Below are 27,699 nucleotides of genomic sequence, written 5' to 3' on the forward strand. Positions count from 1 at the left end.
TTGGAGGAAAAGGTTACTCCTGGTCCAAGTCGGATATGCATCTTAATTCTGTGAGCAGGACTTGGAAAACACAATATACTGGTAAGAGGCCAGAGAATTTGCTATCACTAGGAACAGGTCCATCTTTATCATCCCCTCTTGTTTACTGTCAAATACTGTGGAAGGACACCAAGAGCTATCCCTGGTTTTGTTGTTCTTACTTATTTCAGTCTAGTTCTAGGATTCCCCAGCATCCCAAATACAGTTTAAAGCTCAGAAATTGTGTGACCACTTTACAGATGCCTGACATGATCTTTTATTTTATTACATCTTTTTTAATCATCCATTCCTTTGCACAAGTGGGCAACAAATAAAAACCAGCTTTAGGGCCAGTTAGCAACTACTTACTATGGGTATGCACACTTAAATGACCTAGCAAAAATAATAGGTTGTGGAGTAGGAATGAATATTTCACATTGAAACTAAATGACCTCAAAGGCAGAGGAAACAATAAGTGATGACTTTTTGGTATTTGAAACTCTTAATTAGGCATATACTAACAGTTAAGAGATGGTTCCCCTTGCTGGGATGTGAGGCACCTCAACCTATTAACTGTATAAATGAATGTTTAAAGGACATTAAAGGAGTTTTGCTGGTGTTTCAGTTGTTACCCAAATGAGCAAAAGCAGGTTGAAGATGTGTGAAGTGATTAATTACACTAATTAAAACCACTTTATTTACACTTACTCTATAATTTATCATTACTACTTCTGTCAGTTGATCGAAGGTGAGTGAAGTATTGTTTATAATTGGTATGGGAGCTAATTAAATGTTCATTCGAGCATGTTTTGGTCTATTTCCTTTGTCAATTAGAAATGGCATCCCAATAAATGACTGACCAAATGGAAATGTATAACGCAATAGTAGTGCTACACTTTACTACTTACTTGAAAAAGGAAATGTGTCCCAGTAAGCCAACTGACTTTAAATCTTAATGAGAGAAAAAAATCCTTCTCCTTTCACTTGCATGGTATTTTTGTTGTGAACTTCACAGGAAAAACTAAGTAACGAGCATGCAATTAGCTCATGGGGACTGACCAGGTGTACATTTCTGTAGCTTGCAGTGTAGTTATTTTAGCCAATTCAGAAGTAATTATTGCATAGATTTAGAATACTGAAGTAATCATGCCCTTATCTTGTAATAATATAGTACTGTATGTAACTTTCATTATATGGTAATTATTTTATAATTGAACAACTAGCAGATAGTGTATTACTGAATACTTGTTCCACGATAAGTTCTGCTCTGTAATGTAATATATTAGTCCTGTTTCGTAAGTCAGCTTTTTTTTGTTTGTCTTGAAGATTGACGATGCTATTGCTATAGTATCATCTTGAAATGTTCCATGCTGTGAGGCTACACTTTGTGAAGTATTCCCTGAGATACTGTAGTCTGAGGATTAGTAAATGGGAGTTGCTTTTCAGATGTTTGACTGGTGGACACTAGGGATAGGCTGTCATTGATCTCTCTGCAGGGAACAATTTCTTTGATTTCTTTTTGTGAGTTCCTCCTTTACAAGAGTCCCACATACATCTTCTGTTTAGCTTTGTGACCCAGCAATGGTGCTACAGTATATGATAGAAAAAATATAAAGTTCCCTGAGTTTGTAATGGAGTTGATCCACAGATTCCTACTACCTTAACTGGCTTTCCTGTAAGTAAAAATATCACAAATACTGATGGTACTTAAATCTTAACAGACTTCAGATACTGTGTTTGTTTTTAAATCCTCACTCATGATCTAGTAGTATTACAAATAGCAAAACTTAATAGGATGTGCTTCTTGTCCCCCATCTCTGATCAGTATAAGAAGGGTGCCTGACAGTCGCTCGGCACATAGAAAACTGCTTAACTTCTGACACTGGTAAGCTGTCAGAGCTTAGAGCCCAGGTTCCTACTGAATTTCTTACATGGAATACTCTTTTGCTTATGATCACTATGGGATACAGTTCTGCTGCTTGAGCTAGACAAGGCCCTACCCTCTTGAGGAAGGGAAGAAAACATATGATGACTTGCCAGCTCTGATTCCCAAACAAGTTCCCTGCCTTTTCAACTGCTGTTGGTTCTGATACCCATTTCTGTAATCTCTCACTGAAGCTTCAGTCAGCATGAATGACTGGAACAAGAACTGGAATTCATTGAAATGAAATTCAGCACTGTGCTGACGCACTCTGGTCTTTCTTTCTTGCTTCCTTCTGTTTTCTTAAATGTAGTCCTTTCTCTGCTTAATTTGGGCATCACTCAGCCCGGAGTTGTGGATCATAGTGTGCAGCTGAGCATCCAGCTTCTCTTGGGATTTGCTTCCAAGCGAGTGAGGAAACAAAACCTACATGCTGCACTCTTGGAGTTTAGCAATGGAGTTTAGAATCCCTTGTTGTCAATGGAGGACTAGCCGAAAAAAAAACATGCTTTTAAAATTTGGAGCAGTGGTGCTGATGCAGTTGGCCTGCTAAACGTTTCTAACAATATAGCCACTCCTTTACCTGCATCATTTTTTGCTGAACATTGATTTTCTGCTATACATTCTGTTGGTACATTTTCTCTGTCAGCACACATCATTTTAATACACTTAATATCTTAAAAACTGATTTGACTGCTACTGAAATCAGCAAGCATATTCCAATGGAGTTGAATATAGTAGCCTTAGCCATTGACAGTTTCTAAGCATACAAACATGGACTTTTTGGGCCATTCTTCCATGCGTATGTTTGATTGTCTGATGAAATATAGGCATAAAGTCAGTTACAGAAGGGAATATATTTTTTAATGCCGAGGAACAGGGTATTTTTTAAAAGCAAAATACACTTTTTCACACAATGGTAAACTTCTTTTAAGTATGCTGCAAAATGTAGTTTGAAAAAAGGAAATCTAAGGCACAATCTAAATAGAGAAATCTGGTAAAATACCGGTGAAATCTTACTGTTGCATTACCACTGTTCTTCTTTTTTCTTTTTTCTTTGCTTACTGGTCTGTAATATCTTGTCACTTCTTGCATAAGAAGTATAATGTTTTTGTTGCCTAATCAAGCACTGATAGAACTAGAACAGTACATGCCGGTACTGAGAAGAATTCTGCTGTTCCGAAACCGCCGTATAAACTATTTTTGCCTGAAAACACTTGCTGTTCAAGAATAATTTGTGTTGTTTTTTTTTAAATCACAATTAAAGTTTTAGGTTGTAATTCTTTTTTCTTTTTTTTTTTTTTTGCTTGGGTCATTTGGGTTTGGATTTTTTTTTACTCTGAATGATGGAAGAAGGAAGAGGAGCTGGTGTTTGAGGAGAGCAGAAACAACAAAAGGCAAAGGATTTTATTTCCAAAGAAAATACTGCTCTTGAAAACATGAGGACAAATGTTTCAATTAAATTCATTTTTTTCTCTCTTTTTGAGCCAGCTGTGGATGCTAATAGTAACCTGGATTCTTTGTGTCACTTTGGTTTCCCGTAATCAACTGTAACTGTGTTGTCCTTGAATTAATAATAATCTCATCATTTAAGACTACTCACTTCCTTGGTTTGGTTTTTAAATAGCACTGCACCTTACTGCAGCATGCACATTGTATTGTTATCCAGAAAGAAAAACAGTGGTCCATGAAAAATTCCTGCCAGCAGTGCCCCATTGCTCACAGAAATAGCCCCAGCTGCATGTGCTGGAGCTCATTCTGCCACCTTTGCCTCCAGTTTCAATGATTCCCCCCTTGACAGAAGCAGATAGATGCCATGGGAGCTCTGCTTCTGGTATGGCTCGTGACAGAGGCTGTAACTCACCAGTATACATTTATTGCCATATGCAACATACGAAATGCCATGAATCAGCCTGTTCAGCATAATGCCAGACTATGCTTATTTTGTCGAATGCAGTATGGCAGGAAGGTAGCAAACATGAGATTCAGTGCTGCTCTCTTTAGTGGTAGGACTCAGGGTAGGGCCAAATCCTGCACTGCATCTGCACCTCTCACCTGCTTTACTTGAAGTGTGCCAGGTACTCTCAGGTGCTTCAGATCTATTAAACTATTGGGCTTTTGAAAGAGAAAAACAGTAGCCATATAATAGCCAACATAACTGCCAGTAAGAGGGGTAGGTAATACAAACTAATTAAAAGAGCTTCTGCAAGAAGCCTGCCTCCTCCCTTCACTGTGTGAATGGGTGACTCTTTTCCTGAAAGTCTGCCATGCCTGCCAGCACCTGGGTCTCCACACTGCAAAGAAACCTCCTGTTTCCTACTTCCGAGTCCTAGACAAGTCCTCTGCTCTCCATCACCTCTGAAGTTGCATTCTGGGATGCCTTCATGATGTAGGCATGTCCTTCATCCTTTTCTGTGCTGTTTTTGCCTGGTTTTCTGTGTGGTCCAGCAGCTTTCCACAGCTTAAGGGCACTTTGTCTGTGTCCCTAGCTCTCCCTCTCCTTTGAGCTCCTTACTGAGCTTACTGGTTACAGCAGCCAAGGTGAGGAAGATGGGGAGCTTTGCATACTGCTCTGCTCCAGGTTAAGAGGAAGAGCAAGGTATTTTCTGAAGTACGTGACCACCAAACTGGAGACAAAGAGTTAATTACTATACCTTGCTCCATCTTCTGAAGTTAGTTCACAACGGTGTCTCTTGCAGTATGGAAGCTCTGACTTAATTCACACTCACATCTGTGCTGTTTGTTTTTATACAGGAGGAAAGTGGCACTGACTGAATCAGTGAAATTTTGGTACTATCCATAATTCAGTAGCCGCTAAACTAAACCTTACGAAGCTGGAAGTGTTTGTTTTTAAGCTGATTTTAAATTAAAGATTTGTAGTTAGTTATATTGAATTACGGAAATAAATAAGACTGAATTGTTCTAGCGATGCCCAGTGCCTAACTTAAAGTAGAATATCTCCAGCTGCCTTAACACTGCTGAAAACAAATGAAAAATAGTTTCACGAACACCTTCTTATACCAACACAACAGAGTTTAAATTTTTGCCAGGAAGAAACAGTAATTTGTTTTCAAGAGCTGTCACCATACAGAGGTACAAAAACAAACCACTTCTCTTCTGGGTGAGCTGCGAGCTCCTCAGAAGCTTTGGTCACTCCTTCAGATTGAAATCTCAAAAACGTTAATGAGAAAAGCTATCCATCTTTTCCCCATCAGACAAGACAGGACTGCTTGTAGTCCCTGCATTCTGAAAAAGAACTTGTGTGTTTTCACGATCACGCTGACTGATCTCAATGTATCTTGTAGTTTGTACACTTGGTTTAGACTTAGTTATTTACAGGTGAGCATCCACAACTCTATTCCACATTTGCTTGACAGATGCAGACTTCTTTAAAATTAAATATCTATCTCACTGTCTCAAATGACTTAGTACTTATTGAAATGTATGTATGTTTTAATTGCTCATTACTGCTTGTAAAGGTGCAAAATGAAAACCACTATACAGTAGCTAGTGAACCTAAACCATGTGCTCCAAACTTTTTACTGAAAATATTTTTCAACGCTTTGGGTAAGTTTCTGAAAGTGCATGGAAGTGTCTGGGCTCAGTGGTGCAGGGAACCCATGTCTGTGATACTAGCTGGCTATGCAAATCCCTAGTGAGCCAATAGTAATATGAAACGAACACTTGAAGGCCAGATGCAGTTGAAAATTTAAACATATTGACTTCATAGCATGTGATAGTTTAATCATTATTTAAGCTTTAGAAATGTCACAGCATAATTTCAGAATGAGTACAAACACTTCCATGCACAAAAATTGCTTTCTTGATGCTACTTTTGCCCTTCCTGGGACAGTTACTCTCTTGTGAATTTTCTGAATTTAACCCTCCCTTGATCACAGTCAAATACTCAGTAAAAATTCAAAATCCAAAATATTAAAATAAAGCCTGCAAATGCATTTATAAACTAAGCAAGTTTTTTCTTTATGCTCTTAAAAAAATAAAAAAAAAAACTGTGAAAATATTTCTTTCATTAAAGGCAAAATTTGCAACAAAACCGGTTAAACGGAAAATGCTTAGTCAGTCTTATTTGCAGAGTCAGGGAATGGAATCTTGGATTTATAAGCACCCATGCAGGATTAAATTCAACTCTACTGTGCATGTGATACATTTTTAATACCCTCACAGCATACATGGAGCCCTGTCTCCTTCTGTACTTGTGAGGGAAATACAAGGAGCAGAACTTTCTGAATTTGTCCTGTATTCAGGAAATTCTGATGAATGCAATTGACTTTGCAGCATAAATTGTGTTGCTATGTAAAACAGTGTCATAACCCCAGTCTACATTTAGAAAGAACACTACCACTTTACATAGCCTACTATGATTTGTTTGTAATAGGAACGGTTCAGGTTGGGTTTTGGAAATTATCAGTTATAATGATTCTGCCATTTCTGAGAAACAGGCTAGGGATAGAAATGCTCTCCATATTAATTTCTGGGGGCATGTTGTTTGCACATTTTCTAAGTGGGATCTTTTTGGACCAGCTGTACATCCTCATAGCAAAGACTTTAAGGTCATAAAATTTGGCCTTTGTATCAGAAATGTACTGGGAGTTATTTCTGGTAAAATTCATTGGAATTGTGCCATTGTGGGTGTTTTTTAAAACTGAACTTTTCACATGTTCTGTAGGAGCAAAATCAGCATAATCATTTCACATTCCTTAAGGTTTGTGTCACCTTCTATGCTCTCATGAGCTTGTTAGTGCTAACCAGAAGATGAACCTGTCGTTCCTGTAGAGCCACTGAATATGTTATAGAGGATAGCTGTTGGGTTGAAGGTAGAGTTCTTTGCAACTCATGAAATGGCCAAGGCATTTCTTTTGTCTCCTCTTCTTTTTCACTTACTAGTTCTGGACACCATGGAAGAGTAAGCTAGTTTATTGAAAATTAGAAGTAAAGGCTAGGGAAGGATTAGGTAGGCATTCTTTATTGTGGCTCTTCATGTATGGAGACAGAACGAGTTCACGATTAAAAGTGTTTGTTAGAGGTCTAAATCATGCAACAGTGTGGTGCAGGAAGAACCTTTCCTTGTCTGATACATGCTCTTGGAGCAAAAATTGGGGAATTACTGTGGGCATATCATAAGCTTAATCACTGGAAAATGAACCCAGTGTACATTAGAACATGCTTTAGTTTCACGGTACAACTAACTGTGGAAGGTGTCACTGTTAGTGCTCCTGACATGCTGTTCAGTCTGGCAGCCCCAGTTTAAGCTCACTGCACTTGGTTCTTCTGGCACACAGTGCTGTGATGGGGAAGATAAGCTGACAAAACAGTCATCAAAGATTCACTCACATCAGGGTGAGTCCCACACAATGAGAGGAGCTATTAATATTTTAAAGGGTGCCATCCATCCCTATAGGCACCAAAGTGTTACATCACTGTGTGTACAGAACAGAATGGCAGTAATGAATAGATCTAACGTGCTGAGAGCCCAGGGAGGGACAAGTTAGCATTTCCGATGCAGAACAACTGGATAGAATTAAGTGAAATAAACAAAGCTTATCCTTAGGGCAAAAAAAATACCTCATTGACTATTCTGAGCTGCAAATCAAGACTGTATCAAATAGTATGGTTGGGTTTGTTCAGGCTTAAAATTTCTTCACCAGTCAAAACTATGGGTTTTTTTTGCAAAGGAATGTGATCTGTAGCTTGAACACAATAATAATGATGACTGAGTGATAAACAATTTGATGTATGTCATTTTTATTACCAAAAAGCCAAAATGTGAAAAGCTGAAGCCACATACATCTGGTAATTTTGAGGCTCACTTGACAGAGAATGCAGGTATGCTCTTTCACTGAGACTTTCTGACTGCTCTCAAATCCTGTCCCCACAGGGCCCAGCCTCCTCTCCCAGAGTGCGCTCCAGCTCAATTCGAAACCTGAAGGGTCCTTCCAGTACTCAGCCAGCTACCACAGCAACCAGACCCTCGCCCTGGGTGAAACAGCGGCTGCCCAGCTCCCGGCCCGTGGCAGTCAGGCCAGAGGTGCCATCCAGAGCTACAGCCAGGTATGTGTCCTAAGCAGCCTGGGTCTCTTGAACCTCAAACTGTGTAAGATATCTTCAAGGAAGCAGAGCTCGTTGGTGCCCACCAGAATATGAATGTCTGCCTTTACTTTCTGTCTTGTTCCGTGCATCTGCAGCAGAATGAATATCACCTTGATTTTCATAACTCTAAAATGGGTTGACTTGCATAGTAATAAAATAATCATGATTGAAAAGGAGATTTACATGGCAGTTCCTTGCCTGCATATACATGTTGGTGATAGCATGTTTAGGCACTTAAGTTTGAAAATTTCTGTGACTGCTGATTAGGAGCCCTAATTAAGGTCTAGGACCTCCCTGCATCAGTATGAGGATATTACTGAAAGCAGTAAGTGCCAGCAAACAAAAACAAAGCCAGGCTGAGATGAGATGAGAAACCTGCTTGGGATACCATGCATCACCTGGTGCCATGGCATAATCCCAAGTCTGAGAATCATTTTTTGCCTTTTTTCCTCTCATATTTTAAGACAAGCAACTTATCAGACAGCCGCCTGTATGCTTCAAACATCCTGAAAGATTGTTTCAGGTACTCATGAAAACTTTATAAATCTGGTTTCCTGGATCTGACACACAACCCTCTCATTCTTCTGTGCTTTTCACTGTTACATCAAAGTTTCTCGCTGGGAAGTTAAATTTCAGTTTAGACAAAAATTTGTGGAAGTGTACCTACATATGCAAAGTCTGACTTATTTTCAAGTCAGGTTATTTTCTCTATTTAGATGTAACCGCCCCAGCAAAGCAGACACTGCTCAGTGTGACACAGGGACACTTTATAATTCATGATTCTGTAGAAGTGAGTAGCATCTGAATTTTGAAACCTTAAATTGCTAAGAGAATTCAAGTATTATATAGTCATTTCACAGTTTGCAGGATACCAAGAGATATACAATATTCTATTCTCTCAATTTGCTCAGAAAAGCTCCCTATCCTCTTAAGATTGAAAAATGAAATAAAGCACAGTTAAATTTAATTTCAAATTGGGTAGGTACTTTTTTTTCCTTTTATAAAGCCAACCATATGCTGGGCTGCATCTAAAGGAGCATGACCAACAGGTCGAAGGAGGTGATTCTGCCCCTGTATTCCACTCTCATGAGACCCCACCTGTAGTACTGCGGTCAGCTATGGGGGCCCCAAAAAAAGAGGGTCATGGATGTGTTGGAGTGAGTCCAGAGGAAGACCATGAAGATGAGGGACAAGTGGACCTGATGATCTTGAAGGTCTTTTCCAGCCTGGTTGATTCCATGACTCCATGATCAGAGGGCTGAAGCACCTCTCCTGTGAAGACAGGCTGAGAGAGTTGAGCTTGTTCAGCCTGAAGAGAAGGGTCCAGGGAGACCTTGTAGCAGCCTTCCATTACCTAAAGGGGGTCTACAAGAAATCTGGAGAGGGACTTTTCAGAAGGGCATGTAGTGATAGGACAACGGGAATGGCTTTAAACTTTTAAAAGAGGGTAGATTTAGATTAGATACAAAGAAGGAGTTCTTCACTCTCTGAGGTTGGTGAGACACTGGCACAGGTTGCCCAGAGGAGCTGTGGCTGCCCCTTCCCTGGCAGTCTCCAAGGCCAGGTTGGACAGGCTTTTGAGCAACCTGGTCTAGTGGAAAGTATCCCTGTCAATTGCAGAAGGGTTGGAACCAGATGATCTTAAAGGTCCCTTCCAACTCAGACCATTCTGTCATTGTATAATAAAGGGTTTAAGGTGAGCCTGCACAGAACTGATGGACAGGGGTAGAGCAGTTGATGTCATCTACCTGGACTTGTGTAAAGCGTTCGACACTGTCCCACACAAAATCCTTGTCTCTAAATTGGAGAGACATCAATTTGATGGATGGACCACTCGGTGGATAAAGAACTGGCTGGATGGCCACACACAAAGAGTTGTGGTCAATGGCTCAGTGTCCGGCTGGAGACCAGTAACGAGTGGTGTCCCTCAGGGATCAGTGTTGGGACCGGTCTTGTTCAACATCTTTGTCGCTGACATGGACAGTGGGATTGAGTGCGCCCTCAGCAAGTTTGCCGATGACACCAAGCTGTGTGGTTCGGTTGATACGCTGGAGGGAAGGAATGCCATCCAGAGGGACCTTGACACGCTTGTGAGGTGGGCTGATGCCAACCTCATGAAGTTTAACCATGCCAAGAGCAAGGTCCTACACCTGGGTCAGAGCAATCCCAGGCACAGCTACAGGTTGGGCAGAGAAGAGAGTCAGAGCAGCCCTGCAGAGAAGGACTTGGGGGTGTTGGTTGATGAGAAAATGAACATGAGCCGGCTTCAGTGTGCGCTCGCAGCCCAGAAAGCCAACTGTATCCTGGGCCGCATCAAAAGGAGCGTGACCAGCAGGTCGCAGGAGGTGATCCTGCCCCTCTACTCTGCTCTCGCCAGACCTCACCTGGAGTATTGTGTGCAGGTCTGGTGTCCTCAACATAAAAAGGACATGGAACTGTTGGAACAAGTCCAGAGAAGGGCCATGAGGATGATCAGGGGACTGGAGCACCTCCCGTATGAAGACAGGCTGAGGAAGTTGAGGCTGTTAAGCCTGGAGAAGAGAAGGCTGCATGGAGACCTCATAGCAGCCTTCCAGTATCTGAAGGGGGCCTATAGGGATGCTGGGGAGGGACTCTTCATTAGGGACTGTAGTGACAGGACAAGGGGTAACGGGTTAAAACTTAAACAGGGGAAGTTTAGGTTGGATATAAGAAGGAAATTCTTTCCTGTGAGGGTGGTGAGGCACTGGAATGGGTTGCCCAGGGAGGTTGTGAATGCTCCATCCCTGGCAGTGTTCAAGACCAGGGTGGACGAGGCCTTGGGTGATATGATTTAGCGTAAGGTGTCCCTGCCCACGGCAGGGGGGTTGGAATGAGATGATCTTAAGGTCCTTTCCAACCCTGACTATTCTATGATTCTATGATTGGAGCCAGCAGGAGAACAGGATTCCAGCTAGAAAGAAAAAGGAGACTCTAATATCCAGTTCTAGCCTAGGCAGATGTCATCATGAGTTGTGTTTTGTGAGAAGTATCATACCTTAGGGGTTAGCCTGAAAGAGTATGATTCATTCTTCAAGGAGGCTAGAAAAAGTAAGATAATGGAAAAGGAACAGTTATGGGAACAGAGCAACAGAAACAAAGGAGAAATTAGAGGGGAAGGAAAAAGCATTTTTTGGTGGGTTTTTTTTTTTTGAAAGGCAAGAAGGAAGGAATCTCAGGTGTGAGATTGTCTGGCAGTTAGAAGTAAGGATATTCTTAATGTAACTTTATCCTACTGATAGAATAGGATGAATTTATGAAGGGGAAAATTAATTATCTAGATTTCTTTCATTGAAATCACAGTGAACAGCCATTGCTTACAGCTGAAAAACTCTCATGAACCATCTACTTTGCAGAAAAATGGTTACCTTCAGAAAAGTAACTAGTAAGTTTTCTTGGTATGAGTGGGCAGGAAATAGGTTTTCTTCCTCTGTTCCTCCAGATTGTATGGTAGATGTTACTGCAGGAAAGTAACTTAGCATAATTTTTCATACCATCATCCTGCAAAGGGTACTTGACAACCTGGGACAATTAAAATATATCTTGGAAATATCAATTAACTGCCATCTAAACTATGAATTAATAGATAAAAAGGTGGTTTCAAAAGAGGTAAAAAAGAAGAGTAAAAAGTCAAAAATTAAAATTAAAAAGTTCTGAATATGACCATGCTCCACAACTAAGGAGAAAAAGTGTCAATACTTGGAATTGTTTTGCTATCCCTATTATAATTAAAATAAGCCTCAGGAGTCAAAACTGCTCAGATTGTGATGATTTCCTTTGGTATTTGTGTACAAGGAATATAGCTATCTCTGAACATGAATGATAGCCCAAATGCATGGGAAAAAAATGTAAATAGTCCCAAGGCCAGCTGTGACAGCAAGAACAATTTCTGAAAATGCAATTGGATAGGAAAGAGAAACTAATTAGTCTTGGGACTTCCTGCATAGTGCTGCAAAGTGCAATCTAACATTTTTGTCAATTTGGAGGACTTCATTATAGATCACAGAGTTTTTCTACTGCTTTGAGTACTTTAGAACACTGAACTTTTATCTTCTAAATGCTACTGGAATAGGATTTTTTTAGCAACAACTGCTTCTCTGGCAGGGAATTACTCTGTTTCTCACTTAAACCAGCTCTTCAAACTTAGTGTCTAAATCCTGATGCATCCTGTATCAGTCGATGAAGGTTATTTGTGAATAATCAGTAGTACTACAAAATGTAGCAGATTTTGCAGATGAATTGCTCAAATGTGAATTTTCTATTTGAATAATGCCATTTGTGAGCAACTGATGGATTGAGTCTACTGTCATCTGGAGAATGGTCAGCTTATGTTATAGATATTGTAGGAATATAAAGCATAGCATGCCCTCCAGATAGTGTTTTTCCACATGCTTTACCATGTATTTGCAAGGGAAGGGGAAAGGAAGTGAAACTAGTTTACATTTCTGGATGATAACTTTTTTAGCCTGTGGTGATGCTGCAGTCTTCTCAGAGGCTGGGGCAGCAACAGAGGTAGATCCTTCCTGCATATTATCCTATTCCTGAAGCTCCTGGACTGATCGAGCTGGCACAGAATTTGAAAATCCTTAAAAATCAAAAGTAGATAGAAAGCAAAGGTAATAATAATTAAAAAAAAAAAAAGAAAAGCCTTCAAAAATCGTGTAATGGTTAATTTTCTAACTTGTCTCCTTTTTCCTACAAACAAGTCATAAGTTTGTCATTCACCAGACTGCCACACCTTACTAGCTCTATTTAGAATATTACCAAATGAGTGGAAGTACATGTTCAGTTGTCAAGCAGAAACTCTATTCTGGCCTTTTTCAGTTAGACTCTTGGCTCTTCCTGCCATCAGCCATCTGTGCCACAGGGTGATAGGCTTCTTGATAATCTACCCAGACAAAATCTAAAATGAGGACTTTGCTTCTGGTAGGATGTGGCAGATTATGATGTGTTTGAAACTGGATTCCAAATATGAACATGAGAATTTTTCTGTCACGAAAGGAAGCAGATGAAATCTTAACACAAATTACTCTTATTACGACACAGAGAACAATTCACTAGTATGGCTTATGGTAGTGAAGAACTGATCAGCATAATGCTGGTTTGATACTACAATAGGTAATTAACGATTGCAGCTTTCATTGCAGCTTTAAAACCAGACACTGACCGTCTCTTGACACTCTGAAAGGATCTCACATGACTCTGTGGCTCTAAGACTACGAAGGTATTACCTACCTTCATCTATACATATGAGATTAGGATCAGGTAGGCTGACGAATTTTCCTCATAGTGTTGGGGTGTATTTTGCAAAGACAGTATAGCCATGACCTTTGTGATAAAATCAGGAAAAACAGATGGAATAGGCCACATCGGAGGGACCCAGAGGTGTAGTCTGGCATCTATTTTCATATAAGTGTATTTGAACATCTTCCTAGTTAAGTCAGGAACTTATAAATGACAGCAAAGCAGTCCTGCAGAAAAAAGGTGCTACCATGGACTGAAGTCTGTATCCCCAGGACTAGAGAATGTTAAGCATTTTCATACCCTCATCTGCCCTTTGTAGAAGAGTGTTGATACAGGCATTGGACAAGAACAGAGTGATACTTTCAGTGAAGCCATATGGAATATTCTTGGGGCTGACAGAAGAAAATAAGCCCTCAATAGACTGGCAAGTCTTGCAGTCACTGAAAACAGCACAGAGCATGACTGAGATTGTGCAACAGGGCTGGACCCTTCAATGAGCACCTGTGACTCTCAAAAACCCTATTAAGGATGACCAAGTTTGCTCCCAAATTCAACAAGACCCACCAATATTCAAGAAGCCAAAGCAGCCTGGAGGGTTGTCTTCCACACAACTTGAGCATCCATTGGAAAATCTCTCAAATCAAGAGAATGGGTCTTCTCATTGGCCACAATATACTCCATATGACTATGTTCATATTGAACAGAAATGACCTTGTTTGGGATTTTAAGGACCAAATGATACCTGAAAGTTCGAAAAAGCAAAACAAGCTGCAAGCTGGTGCTGGCATTTAATGCTAAACTAAAAATGCTTGTGAATACAAGTTCATCCACACATAAGATGGACATACAGACTTATTCAAATGTAAGACAACTTTCCAGTTTCTTCTGCCAGAGAAGTATACAGGACATTGAACACAAATTGTCATTTCTTTAGGGTAACCAGTATCATGATTCAAACTCTCCAGCATTTTACTGGAAATTATATCATTATCTCATTCCCAAGAAATTACTCTGAAGCCATTTCTGTTCTTACTTCTGTTGCTAAGACTCAGGGTTGCATTAACAGAAGCTCTTTTCCTTAACACCTTCATTGAATTCTGAAGCATAGATGCACAAAACCTACCAGGTTGTGCGTGCCTAAGAAGGAAGAGTCTGAAGGGATTCTAGATGATGTAGCAAATAGATCTGCTGCACTAACATATTCATAATGGTCATCTTGTTGTTGACCAAGACTTCCGTAACTCAGGTTTTGCTGGTTGTACACACCATTTTCCCTCTGGGAGCAATCTCCAAGAATCAACATGCCGATGTGTCAGTAATTAGCAGCTGACTCCAAAGTTTGGCTGAAGCCGTCAAGCCATCTAGGATTTTATAAATCCTTACCCATGCAAAATTTACATCAGAATAAATAATTCAGCACAGTTTCTTCGCCCCTCTCAATTCCATGTCATAAAACAGAAATCTCGTTTACGGTCATTCCATTTATTTTTTTTTAAGTGGAATTGTAAAAAAAAAAACTATCCTGAAATTTTGTGCAATAAATGCATGAATTAAAGTAGGCAAACAGCTGTTAGACTGTTCTCTAGTCTACTATAACCTGACTGGACACCCTCAGTAATGTTCTGTAAATCTCATTTTGTCTGTATCTGCAGAGGATGATCTTTCTCATCAGATTAAATGGGAAAGAAGGTATTTGCACAGGTGTTTTGAAGTTCTTATGGCTTTTTTCACAGATTTCTGCTGTTGAAAGAATATATCAGAATCCATCTATTAGCTCCAAATAAGCAAATCAAGCTGCTTCTCTTTTGGATATCAGAAAAATTATATCTCTGAGTCTTGGAAATAGGTACTTACAGGCTGTAGTAAGAAAGTCCTTGATCTTTTTTCACATCTATGAAATAGGTTGATGTGGGAGGATAGAACAACTAGAAAGCATATCTGACCTCAGTTTATTAGTTTAAACACAGTTTCATTATCAGGTTAACAACAATAATGGAAAAATAAAGGAAAAATACCATTGTATTTCATTCTTCCACATGAAGTATAATGTCACATTGCAGGATGAACAGCAGCATGTCTGCATGGTTGTCTTAAGTGACAGGGAGAAACTGAACCACATTTTGCCTCTGAAAACATGAGTGAAGAATGCATCTGTACACTTGGCCCTTTAAAAAAAACAGAAGAACCTCGCAGTAAATTTAAGACAGGTCTGAGATTAGTCACATCCTAGAAAATACTGTGCGCTAATGTTTTCACTGCAATCTGTTCATCCAAAAGTTCTCTCCTTCACACAGAGCAAATGCTTTGCTTTTTAGGAAGTGCTATAAACTGTGGTTTTAATTAAGCATTTAATACTCGTGTCCCACCACTAGACCTTCTTCCCTGTAAAAGACAATCGTGAAAAGGGCTTATTTTTTAAATTGGTCCTTGCAGAGAGCCTGCAGCTTTATAGATTTATTAGGAACATGGGATAATATTGGTTTACCTGAAATTAATTACTCTGTATCCTTGACACATCAAGCAGTGTAGAAGCAGATTAGAAATTTTGTCTGCATGATGACAGCTCTTGCCCAAAATTGTTATCATCAGTGACAAACTAAGTTACCAGTACATTAGCAATGTGTTGCAGAAGACACTGATAACATTTCAGAAGACTGTTATTTTGGAACAGTGTTGAATACTACAAAATACAAAATTGTTATGCCACTTAACAGTCCAAAAAGTAAAATGTATTAATAGATACCAATTGATAATATAACTGGTTCAAACAACCTTTCATCACTTGCAAAAATTCCTCTGTCCATGTTGTCTTCAATCTTGCCAGCCTGATTTTGTTTTGTGAAAATTGTTACCATACAGTTTAAACCTGGAAAATGAAAACTCTGCTCCTGTCAAATACATTACTGGACAGTCAGTTGCAGATTAGCCCTTCTTTCCAGTTTAAAGCAGAGATGGTAAGTAGCTCAGCATGAAAGTAGCTTTTAAAATTGATGTTTCCCAGAGTTTGCCATCCTGTTTTTTTGTAAGAAGTCTTTCAAGTGAGAATCTCGAGCTTGTTGGCCATTTATGACAATTTTAAAGCTCTTACTTGATGCTGTGGTGTTTGTAACTCATGACTGCAATCAAAACAGTCCAGCTCAACAGCATGCAGGCCACTTGCCCACCCAGGACTTACCGTACAGAGCAGCTGGAGGAAACAGCTTACATTTATCTAAAAGGCTGTTGCTCTTTAGGGGCAAACAACGTCCCAAAGCCAATGAGGTTTGGATCTGGCCATGCTCCCTTGAGACATGTCTATGCTGCAAGTGCTGGGCTCTGCCATGCTACTAACAACTGGGAGCAAAGCACCAGGAGAAGCTCCATCTCCGAAGCCATGCTTTTTTCTCCAGGTCTAGAAAAACATGTTTTCTTTACTCAGATGCAAAGTATTTAGGATGAGGGGTTGGGCTCCAAAAGTACAAAAAAGAAAAGGACAGAAAAATTTCCAGTAGTCACACAGAGGAAGAACATATTTCTGGCCTTTTGAACCTAATTTACTCTTTGTTCTGATTGGCCATTTATCTTGGCCTCAGTTCCTGACCAAATCCCTTACTTGGTATCCTAGTAAAAATAAGTTCCATACTCAGAACATGGTGCTTTTGTTTACTGTTTACTTGTTTTGTTGTTTTTTTTTCCTATAGGATGCTACTAGAAAAGCCGTTGCTATTTAAATGTGAAACAACGCTGCTGTTGTTGTAGCACACCTCTTTGAACTGAATCATTTTGAATTGAAAAATTCATTATTCAGATTTTGAAGGATTTTCTCACTAAGGAAATCAGTAGCCCGGAGGGGTGTGTGTGTTTGGGTGAAGCACTGGTCAGACTGACCCAAGCTGCACTGTCTGCTCCCAGGATCTGGGAGTGCTTTCAGAGGTTTCAAGTAAATCCCCTGCATAGCCAGGAAAAAAAAAAAATAGTATCTGAAACGAGAGTGCATCTTCTGACACAGCGCTGAGCTCCCCCTCACTGCAGGGCGCAGTTATTAGAGGATTTTAATGTTTCCAGACTCACAGAAGATCCCTTGAGCCCAAGATCCCCGATAAAAAAAGGGAGAGCCTCCTGTGTGTAAGGGTGAGCCCCGTCCTTCGCTGCTCCAGAAGCGGCTCAGGAACGCAGCTGAAATGTCTAATGGACAGCATCTGCCAAGGATTTTCGCTCTCCACTCCCCAACCCCCTCCCCGTTATTGGGCGTACGGTGAACTTTGCGAAGCCCTGTCCCCCGCTGCCGGTCCCGAGGCCGGCGGAGCAGAGGGCTCCCGCCATCGCGGGGCAGATTCCCCGCTGGATGCGGCCCGGGAAGTGCCTGGTACAGCCCAGCCCTGGATGCTCTTCCCGTGCTTCCCTTTGGGCCGCGCAAATCAACGCGGTTCCCCCGCTTTTCCAGGGGGGTACCGGGCCGAGGCGAGCATCGCGGTGCTGCCACCGGGTGAGGGGGGCTGGGGGGGAAGCGGTCGCGCACTGTCGCGCCGCCGGCAGCGGCGACACCCGAGGGCGCCGACTGTGTCCGTGTGGGTTCGGCGCGGTGCCTCTCCTCCCACGGACACCGATGGCTTTCTGTGAGGAAAATCACCGCATCTAAGCCCTTTCCGTGGCTCCAGCCGCTCTCTACCAATGTATGCAGAATAAAAGTTGGGGGGCATTTGTTTATTTATGTGTTTAAGCTCAGGCTCACCCACGCCTGGTGTAGGGATAGATAGGTGTGCGGGTGCGTTTCAAAGCACGAGTCCCCCCGAGCCGTGTGCCCGACAACCAGGTGCCGATCAGCCGCGACGAAGAGTTTTCACACCGCTCCGCCCGAGCTGGCGGCCGTTTTTATCTCAGAGGCTGGAAACGCTTTAGCAGAGTAACGACTCCCTCAGTGCCGAGAGCGCCGGGTGCTGGCCCAGTTTTTAGTTCAAAGAGGGGGCTGCGCCTCGGCTGGGGACTCCTCCGGTGAGCGAGCCCCTTGCCCCGCCCCGGGCAGGGAGGGCCGGTGGAGCCAGGCCCGCTGCCGCCCGTCCCCTCCTGACGCCTCTGCCTTTCCTTCCCGCAGCAGGGCCCGGGGGGCCGCGGCGCCCACCCGGGCGGCCCGGAGCCGCCGCCGCCGCCCGCCGCCCCGCAGCCGCGGGAGCCCTTCGCGCCCAGCCACGGCAGCGCCTTCCACCTGCCCGAGCCCCAGCACGCCGCCGCGCTCTACTACGCCAGCTCCACGCTGCCAACGCAGCGGGTGAGCTCCCCGCTGCCCGCCCAGCCCGGCGGCTCCCCCACCAAGCTGCCGCGGGCCGGCTCCGCCGCCGAGGGCGCCGCCTACGCCGCCGCGCAGCGCCTCTCCTCCCCGAAGCAGTCCCCCAGCCGCCTGGCCAAGTCCTACAGCACCAGCTCGCCCATCAACATCGTCGTCTCCTCGGCGGGACTGTCGCCGTCCCCCATCCGAGTGACCTCCCCGCCCACCGTCCAGTCTAACATTTCCTCCTCTCCTATCCACCAGTTAAGCTCCACCATCGGCACTTACGCCACCCTGTCGCCTACCAAGCGGCTGGTTCACGCTGCCGATCAGTACAGCAAGCACTCCCAGGAGCTGTACGCCACCGCCACCCTGCAGAGACCCGGCTCCCTCGCAGGTAAATCGCGGCCGGCAGCGCTTTGGGGGAGAGAAAGTGGGATGCACGGTGCCGCCGCGCTCGTGACAGATGGGGGGGAATGGGGGGGGGATTGGCGGCCGCGGTGTGTCCCGGGGCTGCCGGCCGAGGAAGGAACGGAGCGGGGTGGGTTTGACAGAAGAGCGGTTTGGGGAGCTGGGGGTTTCATCCCGGCTGCGGTGAGCGGGGAGAGGCAGGCTGCCTGCCGGCTGCTTCAGGATACTACCTCGCTTCTCCCGGCGCAGCCCGGTGTCGGGCAAGGGTGGCGGTGTCGGGAGGGTGCGGGGCGGGCAGCGCTGGGCGCTGAGCTCCTTCCTCTTGCCCACGGATCGGGTGGGGTGTGTGTTACTATGGTGAATCCCTTCTCTGCCGCGATTAAAAACTGGGGGCCTTTGCAGAGAATTCGTTCTTCCCCGGGTTTACAGGCGGTTCTTGTCAAGTTTGGGGTTACTCAGCAGGAACTCCGGTGTACCAAGTTGTGCCGAGTAATAGGTAGCGGTTATTTGGCTCTGAGTGCTCTTTAGGGAATAGGCTGTATTTAATATCTCTGTAACCGCAGACTTTGAACAGATCCTAGAAGTGAGATGCTGGTGCGCTGTTCCTAAACCATCTCTGCTAAACTGAGCATCCTTCAGGGGTGGGTTTTTGTGTTCTCAAAATTCCCAGTTTCATTGCTATAGTAACAGCTGCTATGCTCGTATGTTCTCTTGTGTGACATAAATAGAATTGAAGATAAATAGGATACATAAAGAGGTTTGGCTGTGTATACCAGGCAGGTACACAAGTTTCTTACTGGAAACCTTTTCTCATCCCCCTTTCTCCTCTCTCATCCATCTCTTCTCCCCTCCTCCAGCAGCTGTTGGCATTCCATAGAAATAATTGCAGTGTGTTTAAACATACAGATTAAATTAAGTGATAATAAAATAGAGTATTAATGTATCTCCTTAAAAGAGCTATTTGCTAGGGGTATTCCTGTTTATACGGTGGGGATTTAAAAAACTTTGTTGTTGTTTACTTAACACTATTTCTGAAGTTCAGAATTTGAAGAGAGAATATCACTAAATGTTGCCAAAATCTTGATCTCGGGACGCATCAATCTTGTTGTGAAATATTCAGTCTTAAGTTACAAAGTGGTTTATTTAGCAATTCTATTAGTATAACTTTTCCCCTCTGTAGTCCAACGCACTGTTGGCCACAGGTATTAAATATGCCTTTGTAAAGTGGAAACGTAGAGTTGCCAGCAACTCTGTATTGCACGGAATTTTTCAACTTCATCCTAAGAGTTGTTTGAGCCTAAACAGGCATAGAGTGAACTGTCAGCATCAATGGAACAGAGGGTAATTCAATTTAGAACTTACACCTATGGGTATGAACTACCAGCATTTCCCTGATTTTCTTTGCCTTTGTTCTAGAGTAGAAGTCTTTGCTTTGGGAAGTTGCTAATGGGCACGGTCCATATTTTTCTTCATGTACTTTTAGCATTGGAATTTGTATTGTACTGGGTTTTGCTTGTTGAAGAAGGCATCTTCTGTATCCTTGCAGCATAAAACCTGTGATGATATCTTAGTCAAAATTTGCTCTATAGGGTGTAAGGCCCACGGTAGTGATTCTTAAGTGCTGCAGTGTTAGAGAAGCTGTTTGTCCTAGGCTCTACTCAAGTTGCAGTGCTGATTTGGACTTTGGGATTTTTGGGTAATAGTACTTGGACAGTCATTCCTAGTGGGGTTTTCTACCTTGATTTGAATACATGTTAAGAAACTGGCATTAATTTTCTTGGATTGCTTTTAAATAAAAGGTTTTGATAACATTTTGTCGTGGTTTAAACCCAGTCAGGTAATTCGTTTGCTCACTTCCCCCCCTTTTCTTGCCCTCCCCCTGCTCTCGGAGGGATGGAGAGGAAAATCGAAAAGAATGCAACTCCCACAGGTTGAGATAAGAACAGTTTAGTAACTAAGGTATAACACAGATCACTACTGCTACCACCAATGATAATAATGATACAGGAAATAACAAGGGAAGAGAGTACATCATCTCACCACCAGCCGACCGATAACTCGCCCCCCCAGCCCGACCAAGCTCTGACCGATACCTCCTCCAACCCTGCAGTCTCCCAGCCCTTCCGGCTCACTCCCAGTTACATCCTGGGCATGACGTGCTGTGGTATGGAATACCTCTTTGGTCAGTTTGGGTCAGGTGTCCTGTCTCTACTTCCTCCTGGCTTCCCCTCCTCCCTGGCAGAGCATGAGGCTCACAAAGTCCTTGGCCAAACCTAAACATCACTATCAGCTCTGTTCCCAAGCTGAAAGTCAAAACACTGCACTGCACCAGCTACCAAGAAGGGGAAAAATGACTGCTACTGCTGAACCCAGGACATTATCCACCCCTTATTCCATACCATTCACGTCATGCTCAGATCCCACATTTTCAATACACCCATCACTCCACTCTTATCTAAGTGCATGGACTATAAAGCTATATCCCTATAAAGCTGCTGAGTCCATCTGGTCCATGATGTCAGGCTCCATCGCTTGTAACAGTCTTCCAGAGCAGGAGAGACCGTGTGCAGTGTTCACACTCGTGAATAACCTGGGCAATAGTGTCCATTGCTAAATCCACCCCTCGATCATGAGTCCATCTCTATGTGGCATCTCTGCTCTGATGGCCTGAAGTGCCATGGGCCCACCAGGCTTAAAATAATTCACTGTCCCCTTAAGCAGTTTCTGCAGCTTGTTTCTGGGGACTCCATACAGCTGCCTTCCATCTCCGACGCTTCCAAAGCACTGGAGGGGCCCAGTGGACTAGATACTTGCCCATACTGTCCCACACACCCTGCCACTCATGACTCTCCAGCCTTGGGGAAAATCTCCTGGTCCTCCTATATCGTGTAACCCCAGACAAGACCCAAACCTGACTCTGCTTAACTTTTGAGATCAGACAAAATGGTTGTGGGTAGAACACAGTCCGTGTGTGTGCCAACATGCTGATCCCCATCACAATCAGCAGGCAGGTCCCAAGAACACCCAAAGGCCATTCGAAACCTTCAGAACTCTCAGTTGATGCCGCTGTACTTGTCACTGGGGCTGGTGTAGCTGCTGTGCTTGCCGGCTCTCCCACCGCCAGCTTCTCTTTTCCTGAGTCCAGCTCTTCCTCCTCTGCCTTGCTGGGAAATGCTGCGTGGTCTCCTGCATCCTCCTGGGGCTCGGCGGGCGGCTTCCAGGAAATGCTCTCGGCCGTCGGGGGGCTGGGCTCGGCCGAGGGGCTCGGCTCGGCCGCGGGGCTCGGCTCCTCCGCCGCCTTTTCCCGCTGCTCGGCAGCCGCTTCCTTCCGCTCCTCGACCGCCCCGACCTCCTCCACCGGCAGCCGTCCCCTCGCGGCCTCCGGCCCCGCTCCCGCCGCCGCTTGCTCCCCGGGGCCGCTCTCCCGGGCCGCTTCGGCTGCCGCCGGCTCCCGGGGCCGCTCCCCCTCGGCTCCCCGCAGCCTCACGAAGATGGAGAGTAGGGCGAGGGCCAGGACGGTGAAGAGCAGCCGGACGGCCAGGTACAAGTCCACGGCCACGTCCGTCCCGCCCTGCTGCTGGAGCCCGCCCGTATTACAAGCCATTGCCATAAAGCACAGTGAGACAAGAACCTTAGCCCAGGCCCCATACTTGATAAACACTATCACAGCAAATACCGGCTCTACGTAAGTTACAACATTCTGAAGCTGTGAGATCAAGCAAAACAACTCTGAGAGCCAATAAATCAGCATTGTGACGAGTGACTATTAATCAGTCAGATCTGTCGTTATCTCAACCCTTCGTGCCCCACGTTGGGCGCCAAAAAAGAACTGTCGTGGTTTAAACCCAGTCAGGTAATTCGTTTGCTCACTTCCCCCCCTTTTCTTGCCCTCCCCCTGCTCTCGGAGGGATGGAGAGGAAAATCGAAAAGAATGCAACTCCCACAGGTTGAGATAAGAACAGTTTAGTAACTAAGGTATAACACAGATCACTACTGCTACCACCAATGATAATAATGATACAGGAAATAACAAGGGAAGAGAGTACATCATCTCACCACCAGCCGACCGATAACTCGCCCCCCCAGCCCGACCAAGCTCTGACCGATACCTCCTCCAACCCTGCAGTCTCCCAGCCCTTCCGGCTCACTCCCAGTTACATCCTGGGCATGACGTGCTGTGGTATGGAATACCTCTTTGGTCAGTTTGGGTCAGGTGTCCTGTCTCTACTTCCTCCTGGCTTCCCCTCCTCCCTGGCAGAGCATGAGGCTCACAAAGTCCTTGGCCAAACCTAAACATCACTATCAGCTCTGTTCCCAAGCTGAAAGTCAAAACACTGCACTGCACCAGCTACCAAGAAGGGGAAAAATGACTGCTACTGCTGAACCCAGGACACATTTCTTCTGCATCTTGCGTAACAGAGGTACTTCCCTCCCTGCCTCTTTTTTAGGACCCACTGCAAGGAGTCATTTGTCATTGATTTATGGCTCGGGTGAAACAGAAACTTACAGATACATGCATTTAAGAAATGGCTGGTGTATTTTTGTGTGAATTTTAGTATGGGAGGGGGATAGTGATGGATCGTTTGAACTTGCCATTCAGTTTGTAAAAATTGGCAAAGCAACAGTAACTTTCCCAAGTGTTGTGCGGATCAAAACAAACATAATGAGCTTCGGAGTTGTCTCACAGGGATTTGCTTTTAAGATACGTGATAAAAATCTCAGTGTCTTATTTTACTACAAATGGAAAATCTGTAACGTGAACAAGTATTAGGTGATAGATTTAATTTTATTTTTTAAATGCTGTCTCTGCATGTCTAAGTGAAGCAACAGTATGTTAGTAAACACCATGTGGTTTCTTTCCACAGTGGTGACATGCCTTTCAAGTAGTCCTTGAAAGGAGCTCCATCACATGACCCATTCTTTTGCAAAAGTTTCCTATTGTGTGCTCCCACCCGTTCTTTTCCATTGCCATTCTGCGGCATGTTCCTCCTGGCCTCCCAGCCATCCCAGACTTACACATTTGCTAGCAGTGTTAAGTGCCTGACTAATCTTCCAGAGTTTCACTGGATTCACTGAAGTCAATGGACTACACAAAACCTTAAAATTAACATATGCTTTAGAGTTAGCCAAGATCAGATGTTAGGGTTACTACTAAAGCAATCTTTTTCTTTTCTTTTTTTTTTTTCTACAGGGATTTTTTATTAGAACAGGTTTAGTATTTGAGCTGTCACTATATTATACTGTCACAGGAGTTTTCCAGCCATTGTGTTAGTAATCAAACCTATTGAAAAGGAGAGCAAGGAGTTGTACCTTGAAAAGCTAATGTTCAGTAAACGAGATTTTTGCTGCTTTTTCACAACATCCAAAGATGGGTTGGTTGGGTTTTTTTCTTCAAGAGAGGAGGAGGAGGAGTGGAGGATAGTTGTCACATTGCACTGATTGATGGTTTGCCTACTGTGATTAATGTGAACTTGCATTGGTATGTATGTGTCATCATTGGGATGATGTTACTCAAAGTAATCTTTTCTTATCTCTGGGAAGAAAAAAAAATAATTATTTGGAATAATTACCTGGAATACAAATAATGCATTTGTTTTGAATTTTTGAGCATGATATTACAAATGTGTACTGGAGCTATCAGGTTCATAAATACTGCTGGGTCTCAACGTGCTAGACAAACGGAACGGTGTCAGTACCAGGTTTAGATGTTTAAAAGAGAAGACCTTCAGATATGATCAATTTTATGAAAGATTGTAATTGACTAAATGTATGATGCAAACATCGAGTGCCCAGAAACGAATCTGTGTAAGACTTAATTGAAGAGATGGCATTATTTATTTAAATTTCCTACAAAGTCATTATAAAACAACTTGAAATTACAAAAATGGCAATTCTTGGACTGCATCTTGAATGTAAATTAAGATGTGCAACAGCATGCCGTGACTCAGTTTTAACCGAGTAGCCTTAGAAATGTCTTCAGAAATGTGTTTTAGTCTAGTTATACTTAAACTGTCCCCATTGCCAAATGTGTGTGTGGGTATGGGTATGTGTGCACTTGTGTATATAGTGGTTCTTGTGAGTGTACTTTTGCTGTGTTTATTCTTAGTCTAGCTGCTTCATTGCTGTGATCTGCAATTACAGTTCTGGAAGTGGTTTTCCTATCTGTGCTGCTCCAAAGCACACTTGACTGTCCAAGCAGCAATCTGAATCCAGAAAGCACAGTTTGTAAATAACCTTCTTGCAGCTTCCACACTAGGACCAAGCTGGGGAGTGCTGCTGAGAGTCAGACTTCCCAAAGCAGCCCGTTTTGCCTGGAAGGAGAGGATTGTATAGGACAGTGAGGAGCACAAACATGGGAAAACCCTTCAGGAGGCAGGTCATCACACAGGTGCCCGTCTCTTCACAGTTCTTTGAAACATCTCCTGCTGGCCAGAATCATCAGATGGTACTAAAGAAGTAGTGGGTATTCTTAGGAGCAAAGAGAGAGGAGGCACTGAAAGGCTGTTGAGATAGCCTGTGATTTGGGTTATGTGACAGGGGAGCCACTTCTGCCTTTTCATCCAGGCTTAGGAAAGACTGGGGACATGAAAGAAAATTGCAGGTAATTTTACGCATTGCTTTATAAAAAAAACCAACCAAACAAAAAAAAACAACCACAACCAAAAACCAAAAAAAAAACCAAAAAGAAATATGTTTGAAGACCGCGTCATGCTCCATCAGCTGTACTAAAAGGTTAGGTTTAAGAAATGAGTGTTGGTGTGAACCATTTTGTGTAATGTTAGGTAGAAAAAATATTATGCAGCTATTCTTCTTGTAGTGGTGACATGTTCCCCCTCAACAAGAGCTGCAGCATCCTTCGAACAGGCCTGGTGCCACTACTGAAAACTCCAGTGCTCAGCCTTGTGTTTGAAAACAGAATCTTCTTCCAGGTCCCTGTAAAACCAGAAAGAAAGGATTTTTGTCCTTTCTGAGGTAGGACTGTTTGTATATGTGTGCAGCATTAGTCCTAAAATGGCACTGGTTTATAAAAACGTGGCATGGATTAATATACAAAATAGGCTTTCCATGCTTGATCAAACAAACGTTTCTAAGTTTATCAGCGTCTTGACTGGTTCCTTCTGCTCCTTCATCTGTCTTGCCTCGCTCTTCTCCGTCTTTCCTGGGGTCCTTCCTTTGCTCTTTCTCCTTCTGTATGCTTTTTATTGCATGTGGCATGTTGAACCCTGGTTTCCTGCTGAGATTTATTGCAGGACTGCTACTTAATGGTGAGTGTTGGCATGTTTCAGCATTCTGGTGTGCTGTCGTACAGGCACAGAACAGATCAGCTTGTGCGAGTGTGTATGAGATAACTGATACACATTACCATTAGCATGGATTTAGATTTCCTTTCAATTGCATGAAAGTATTGGATCATCTGTATATCACTGGTTCATTGCCATCTTTACAAAAAATTACCTGGTGAAGTGTTACAGTTCTCCAGTAAGCCACACTGTACTTTGTGCTAGAATGGCTGTATCACTTCTTGTGAGCATGCATGCATCCAGCCCCTTCTTTCATACCTCAATATGAGGGAGCAGTAACTCTTAGAAGAGTTAGTATTAAAATCAGTGTTAGTGCTGACTGGAGTTAAAATCAGTCTTTTCGAGGGATTTAAACTGTGTACAAGTAAATATTCTTTTTAGACTAAATCAAACCCAAATTCCCACCAACATTCACAAATCCAGACAAAATTTTACCACATAACTCATTGGCTTTTGGGCCAGGCATTATAGATAAGGAAGGTACAAGCAAAGTGTTAACCAACAGTAAATCACCTCAGATTTAGAAGTTTTCTGTGCCTTAAAATCCCCATCTGAGACACTGGGCTGAGCTAATAGAACAGTCTAGGTACGATGTGCAATTGCATTTCTTTGGACAGGTAAGGAAGGAAAATCTTTGACTTTTTTGGCTTTAAGATAAGCTGGAGGACTTGGACTATTGATATGATTGATCATCATGAAAGGGGCACTCAGTTGTTTGCCTTAACTATGTTTCTTGTCTTTTTACAGAATCCTGTATTTCTTCTACAGTGAGAACAAAATTCCTTCACTAATGTAAACCAAATAGTGTTCTATAGGGTTTGTGGTCTTTTTCCCTATTTTTTGTTTGGTTGGCTTTATTAGCCAGAAAATTCCTTTATCTGCTGTCAAGAGCCTTTACACATGAGGAGATTGTTAATTCCATCTTGTTCTGAGACAGACAGTGCACTCGAATTTATTCATCTTTTTCTCCTTTTACTCGTTTGTCTGGAGACTTTTTCTTTCAGACAGGAAACCAAAACAAAATATTTTGAGACACCCAGTAATACTTCAGGTATTAATCAAAGACTTAAGATTGGGTATCTTTCTAATACCAAGTTGTTTGTTTCCACATTGTAACCTGGAGGTTAAAAATGCTGATCTTGGTCTTGGAGCTGATACAGGGACAGAGTGTTCAAAGACACTTGATACTCACTTTGCTTTTCTTTGCTGCTAGTTCTACTTCTACCTATTCTTTCAGCTATAATTATGTTACTAGTTGTTACAAATGAAACATTTACAACAGTGCTCAGTGGCAGCTTGGACAAGACATCCAAAATGGACAGTCTACAGAAATAAAGCGAAAGGAATAAGGTGGTTGTCTGAAATATCTTATTATTGCCATGCTTTTTGTTCCTGTGTCTTTCAGATCTAGCTTACATGAAATCAGTTTGCTCGTA

At 43.0% G+C, this 27,699-nt stretch overlaps 1 protein-coding gene and 1 long non-coding RNA gene across 7 annotated transcripts in view; one reads left to right on the forward strand and one right to left on the reverse strand.

The window, feature by feature from the left end:
- CTNND2 (catenin delta 2) overlaps positions 1-27,699 on the forward strand; it is a 655,439-nt gene that overhangs the window by 360,709 nt on the left and 267,031 nt on the right. For 5 of the 6 annotated variants that reach the window (XM_062610812.1, XM_062610810.1, XM_062610813.1 and 2 more), the window contains 2 exons: positions 7,836-8,008; positions 18,381-18,948. In XM_062610812.1, coding sequence (XP_062466796.1) covers positions 7,836-8,008; positions 18,381-18,948 — 741 coding nt within the window. The remainder of the gene's footprint in view (positions 1-7,835; positions 8,009-18,380; positions 18,949-27,699) is intronic. The other variant, XM_062610816.1, reaches the window with a different exon arrangement.
- LOC134159668 (uncharacterized) lies at positions 7,935-18,344 on the reverse strand. The gene is made up of 3 exons (XR_009963241.1): positions 18,021-18,344; positions 13,874-14,051; positions 7,935-8,136 (listed from the first exon to the last, which is right to left on the reverse strand). It is a non-coding gene; the product is annotated as an uncharacterized LOC134159668 (long non-coding RNA).

This window comes from Pezoporus occidentalis, unplaced genomic scaffold (genome assembly GCF_034315485.1).
Source record: "Pezoporus occidentalis ecotype Australia unplaced genomic scaffold, CSIRO_AGI_Poc_V1 ctg15, whole genome shotgun sequence".
Classification (NCBI taxonomy): domain Eukaryota; kingdom Metazoa; phylum Chordata; class Aves; order Psittaciformes; family Psittacidae; genus Pezoporus; species Pezoporus occidentalis.